The following is a 6,257-nucleotide window of genomic DNA, read 5'->3' as shown; positions in this document are numbered from 1 at the left end:
TGTTCTCAGCTGTACTCATCCTACACATGACAACAGGGAAAACAGACACTAAATAATGATGATGATGAGGATGTCAATGAACAAGGTCTCTTACCAAATTATCAACAACACAATAATGACTCCCACGAAATGATGATTCATATGAACACGGCATACATCCAAAGAAAGGTGATGTTCAAGTAATTCACAACTATAGTGTTTGCATAACTTCACTCTCTCTCTCTCTTCTCCATCACACAGTCATTTCCCCTTTCTCTATTGCTTCTCTTTAAATATGTAGACACTCTCTCTCCCTCTTCTCTTTACTTCACTCCATCATCCCATAATTCTTCTCTCAGACCCTCAATCTCTCTTCTACTCTTTTCCTCTCTATAAATACATAGACATACACACACTCTCTTTCTCTTTTTCTTTACTTTTCTCCATCGCACCGTCCTTCTCTCAGCTCCTCAAACTCCCTAAATATAGTATATATATGTGCATGCATACATATATGTATATGTGTTTGTGTATATATGTATATATATATAGAGAGACACACTCTTTCTCTCTCTTCTCTCTAACACACAGTTTTTCTTCTCTCAGACCCTCAACCTCTATTATAAATACATACTCCCTCTCTGTCTCTTCACTTCTCTCCGTCACGCTTCTTTCTCTGTCTCTTCACTTCTCTCCATCACGCTTCTTTCTCTGTCTCTTCACTTCTCTCCATCAAGCTTCTTTCTCTGTCTCTTCACTTCTCTCTGACACACTGTCTTTCTTCTTTCAACCTCTCAATCTCTCTAAATATATAGACACACTTTCTTTCTTTATTTCTTCACTACCGTCCATCACACAGTTAAATTTTTGAAAAATAAATAAATAAATGAATAAATAAAATATCAGTTTAATATCGTGGTTTAATAAAAGAGAAATATCATTTAATATCAATAAATAAAATGACAGTTTTTTTTTCTGTGAGACAGAGTTGTTCAATTGGATTCTGGAAGCTATTATTGCCTGCTTAGTTTATGCACATTGTGCTTGGTGTTGGGCATTTATGGATTTATTTTATGCTCCAGAACTTTTGTCAAATTTAAAATAATTTCTGTGTCACATCTGGGTCCAAGGTTCGAAATCCAAGGTTGAACGCCTAATTGGTGAAGACAGATTTTATGGCATTCTAAGGTTCAAAATCCACTGTTCAAAATCTGAGGTTTGAAAACCAAATTTGTACTATAATGGAAATACAGATTTTATGAAATCCAAATTTTTGGAAGGCATATTTTTGAAAAACCAAATTTTTAAGGCCAATTTTGGTGAAACGAAAAACTGGGATTTGGAGTCCGAAATCTTAACTGTATATATATGTTACCTTTGTAAATATTGTGACTGCACATCTGGTGTAGCATTTGTTTTTTGTTCGTGTATATATTTATTTTGTATGTAAGCTGTTTTTTTATGCTGACTTTTATTAATAGTCATGGTGTGTTCTTGTTTTGGGTTCACCCTGTCCTTGTTGATTCTGTAAATTCGGGTTATGGCCACCAGATTGTAACAACATATATACAATACCAAAATCTTAGAAAAATGTGATATCTCCAGTATCCAAAGCAGTGCAGATGGGTAGGATATGTTGTTCAAATGAAAAATGATCACATTCTGAAAATTCTTCTAAATGGCCAGTAAGTGGAGGGATATCACAGCAAAGGTAGACCTTTCCTTAGGTATAAGGATAAGTTGAAGCAATCACTAAAATCTCTACAGCTGAACCTGACATCTTGGGAAATCTGCATAGCATAAAATATGTCATGATGCATCCAAACAATCTGAGTTGAAGGAAAAGAACAATAAAACTGTATCCTGCAATCAACAGACACACTTACCCCATTGTGACTTCATGGCAAAATCATTACTTCGACTGAAATTAGTCATGCATCCATCGTAAATAGATGCAGTTTCTTAATTTTTTTTTCTATTACTCTCTCTTTAAGTCCTTTCCTTTAAACAATCATATGTTGAAACCAATGGGAGAAAGCATCATATATACACACACATGTATGTATATATATATATATACACACATATGAAACGCCTGTGTTAGAATGGGGGCAGCTGATGAAGGAAAATGTTCTCTATGTGGCCTGTGTGTTTTCTGTACTCTGGTTATTATTATTTTTTTGTCTACGTTTTGTTTGCAATATCCTGTACCCAGATATGCACCTATGTATACAAGTAGATGTAGGTATGCACATACTTGTACGTATATATGCATATACTCATTTATTATTTGTTTTATATATATATATATATATATATATATATATATATATATATATATATATATATATCGAGGCGATGACTACTGACCGAGACCTTTGGAAATGTGCTGTGCGTGAGAAGACCCAGCAAGCCAAGTGAGATTGTTGCCATTGCCCCTGGACTGGCTCTTGTGCGGGTGGCACATAAAAGACACCATTTTGAGCGTGGCCGTTGCCAGTACCGCCTGACTGGCCTTCGTGCGGGTGACACGTAAAAGCACCCACTACACTCTCTGAGTGGTTGGCGTTAGGAAGGGTATCCAGCTGTAGAAACTCTGCCAAATTAGATTGGAGCCTGGTGTTACCATCCGGTTTCAGCAGTCCTCAGTCAAATCGTTCAACCCATGCTAGCATGGAAAGCGGACGTTAAACGATGATGATGATGATATACATACATACATGTATGTATATATATAATATATAGTCTTCTACTATATCATAGGGATAACAAAAGCTTTGTGAGTCGATTTAGTAGATGGAAACTGAAAACCATACATATGTACTATACAATTAGGCCACTACACAGTATACACACATGGCCGATGACAGTACCGCCTGATTTGCACTCGTGCCAGTGGGACGTTAGAAGCACATCCAAGCATGATCATTGCCAGGGCCATGTATTGGTTCCTGTGCCGGTGGAACATAAAAAACACCATTCGAGTATGATCGTTGCCAGCATCACCCTACCGGCACATGAAAAACATTTGAGCATGTTAGTTGCCAGTGTTGCAGGACTGTCTCTTGTGCAGGTAGCACATAAAAAACACCTTTTGAGTTTGGTCATTGCCAGAATTGCCTGACTGGCCCTTGTGCTGGTGGGGCGTAAAAACACCTACTACATTCTCAGAGTGGTTGGCGTTAGGAAGGTCATCCAGCTGTAGAAACTTTGCCAGATCAGATTGAGCCTGGTGGAGCCTTCTGGCTCACCAGTCCTCAGTCAAACCGTCCAACCCATGCCAGCATAGAAAGTAGACGTTAAATGACGATGATGATGGTGAGATACTATAGATATATTTTCTCGATAAACTTTCCTCATGGTGAACTTTCTTCACACTGAATTGATAGTGGTGAACTTACCTGTAACCACTAGAAAGAGCCTACAAGTCTCGCTCATATATCACTTGAATGTTTTTATATAATGAAAGAAAAGTTTGAAAAAAAACAAACACCAACACAAGAGATGGTCATGGTTGGAACACATTTGACTATTACTGACAAAACCAGTGGTTCTCATAAATGGATGAAGTTGTGAGGATTGAAAAAGGAGTGGACAAATTACCATGTTTATTAAAATTGAGATAGTTTTAAAACTTGTCAAACAGCATGGTGAAAAAGAATTATACAGATAGAAACTCTTCTCATTAACAAAGGATGGTGGTGGTGGGGAAACATTTTAAAGTAATATTTGAAGTGGAGACTCATAATTTGTCAGTTTGGGAACCACTGAGCTGGAGAGCATTGCTGAGCAACAAATGAACAAATGAGTAAAAGGCAATATACAGGTTTTATTTTTCATTAAGATTACACTCAGCCACCATAAGAACAAGAACATGATGAAATGAGTGTGCATGTGTCTGTGTACATATATGTGTATATAACATATTCAATAACATATTTTTCTAATCCATGCTAACATGGAAAATGGATATAAAATTGAATGATATATATATACATAAACACACACACAGACTTACACATATATGAACTGAAAAAAGTTGTCAATAGATGGCTGTCATAAAGATGGAATCATATCTGAGAGTAGTTTGCTAAGATTTTCTGGAGGGCACTTCATGATGGTCAAAAAGTCAGATTTGAGTTCTCTGAAAATATTTTAAAAAATGTATCAGAATTTAGTTCAGTAAATATATTTCATATAAACAGAATAACAACAAGAAAACAACAAGCTAAAAGAGAGACTCTAACTAGACTTGACACATATTGGTATTGGGTGGAATTCTGGTTTAAGCACCCCCAATTAATCACTCATAATTTTTTTTTTTTTCAAATTTTCAGAAAATTTTTGTGATTTTGTGTTCTACACACAGGAATTCATACGATTATGCAAAAAACGAAAAGAAAATGGTTTTGTGTGTGATTTAGCTGTTATTGTAACTTTTGACATTTTCAAGAAAATAAAGTATTTTCGAGAATTTTATAAATATGCGACACAAAATATATAATACTGCAGCTATAGCACGATTTTACTGAGTTTTGTTAGATTAGGTCTCTACAAAACTGGGTCAAACTTCCATACTGAGTTGTGTAACGACTCTTAAAATTGTTTTTTGCATAATCGTATGAATTCTTGTGCATTGAACAAAAATTTGTAAAAAATCAAAATAGTTACAAGGGGTTAAGGTTTTATTTTATTTTATTTTTTTTACCTCCATAGTCAACAGCAGCAGAGATGATAAGGTGTTTTTGACAAATTTAGATATGTGCATACTGATGAACTAACAATCTTTATGGATGGATGTTTTTATTAATCACTTAAACCCTTTCGTGGTCTTTTCTTCTTATGACATACCACTCATGTTTCAATTATTTTTGCAAATAATGAAGAATTTAAGTGCATTTAATAAACTAACTTTTACATTTTTTTTTCTATCAAGCTGGTCTTTGCAACGTAACTCATGAAAAGGTTCTGACATAAGATGATGATAGCATGTTTAATTATGAATACTTCAAAACAGGCAGTTTTGTTTCATAGGACCAGAGATAGTATTTGGTAGTATCAAAATGAGGTAGCTTTTAGGTGGTCACTTGACATGCTGGAAATAACAACCAAATCACACACTACTGTCTAAGAAAAAATGGTCACATTGAAAAAATCTGTTAGTCTGGTATATCTTTGAGGTGTAATCAGTGAAGTAGGCTGTTGTTAAAAATTGATCAAATTATTAGGCTTAATTGTTGTGTTTTAGTTACATCTTTCCTCATCATCATTATGACAAATATTCCCAGCACCATCACTATTAGTATAGTTTTAACATCTGCAGGTGTGCTGCTTAGCATGAAGTCAGCTCTGTTTGAGCAGGCCATCTTAAAAAAAGGCAGGATACATTGGATAATGTTGAGGATGTTGAAAACAAAATAAAAAAAAAAGGACTAGATTATTACACCAGGAACACATTTATAGTGCATAGTACTAACAAGAAATAAAACACAAATGAATATAAAATAGGTCACATGTGTTTTGACTGTGCTGACTCTTCCAAGATATAATTATGTCAGTTTCAACATCTCAGATCTAGTTATTACTGAACAAATACAACTGAAATGAAGGAAGTTGTTTTCAATGTAAACACTTTAAAATGAGGATTTCAGAAATGAACCATCAGTATTCTGGTCTATAAGAAATGTTTTATGCATAACAAATGTGTGTAATAATCTAAGACAAGTTTAATAACAGACAAACATGTAATAATATAAACACAGGTATTGACAGATACACATGTACTAATATAAGACATAAGATTGTAATAACACAACATAAGAATAAATAACAGATATATATGTAATGATATATGACATATATCAGTAACATAAGACATACCTATTTTTATTCAAGGAGTTCTCCAATTGATGTGATTTTTTTCTTGCCTTTTCTAATATTTCAGGTGGAATGTGGGCAAGACGTGCAACATTTAATCCATAACTGTGAGCAGCCATTCCTCTGACAAGCTGGTAGAGGAATGTTACAGCATCTGAGGCATCATATTCTACCAAAATACCAACATCATTCATGTATACTTGACAGTTATTAAATTGCATTTTTAATCATAAAGAGAAAATATTTTTAACAACTTTGTAATTGTATTTCCCATTTCATTTATTTAACTTCATATTGTCATTATTTTATCATTTCTTTGGTTTCTCTAGTATGTTGTAGGTCAGGTGTGGTTATGAGTGGGGCTGTGTAGTTAAGAATGGGGTATAGAGATGGCTGTGTTA

The 6,257-nt window shown here is 34.5% G+C and overlaps 1 protein-coding gene across 1 annotated transcript in view; it reads right to left on the bottom strand.

Annotated features, from left to right (window-relative positions):
* Positions 1-3,788: 3,788 nt before the first annotated feature.
* The window catches only part of LOC106881712 (DNA mismatch repair protein Msh3), a 50,697-nt gene continuing 48,228 nt past the window's right edge, over positions 3,789-6,257 (bottom strand). The window contains exons 20-21 of the mRNA XM_014932188.3: positions 5,860-6,025; positions 3,789-4,123 (exon numbers count right to left, since the gene is read on the bottom strand). Coding sequence (XP_014787674.2) covers positions 4,036-4,123; positions 5,860-6,025 — 254 coding nt within the window. The 3' untranslated portion in view covers positions 3,789-4,035. The remainder of the gene's footprint in view (positions 4,124-5,859; positions 6,026-6,257) is intronic.

The sequence above is a fragment of the Octopus bimaculoides genome, chromosome 3 (assembly GCF_046866305.1).
Source record: "Octopus bimaculoides isolate indiv1 chromosome 3, ASM4686630v1, whole genome shotgun sequence".
In the NCBI taxonomy this organism is placed as follows: domain Eukaryota; kingdom Metazoa; phylum Mollusca; class Cephalopoda; order Octopoda; family Octopodidae; genus Octopus; species Octopus bimaculoides.
The sequence above is the reverse complement of the archived record's forward strand: the minus strand, read 5'-3'. Positions and strand labels throughout refer to the sequence as shown.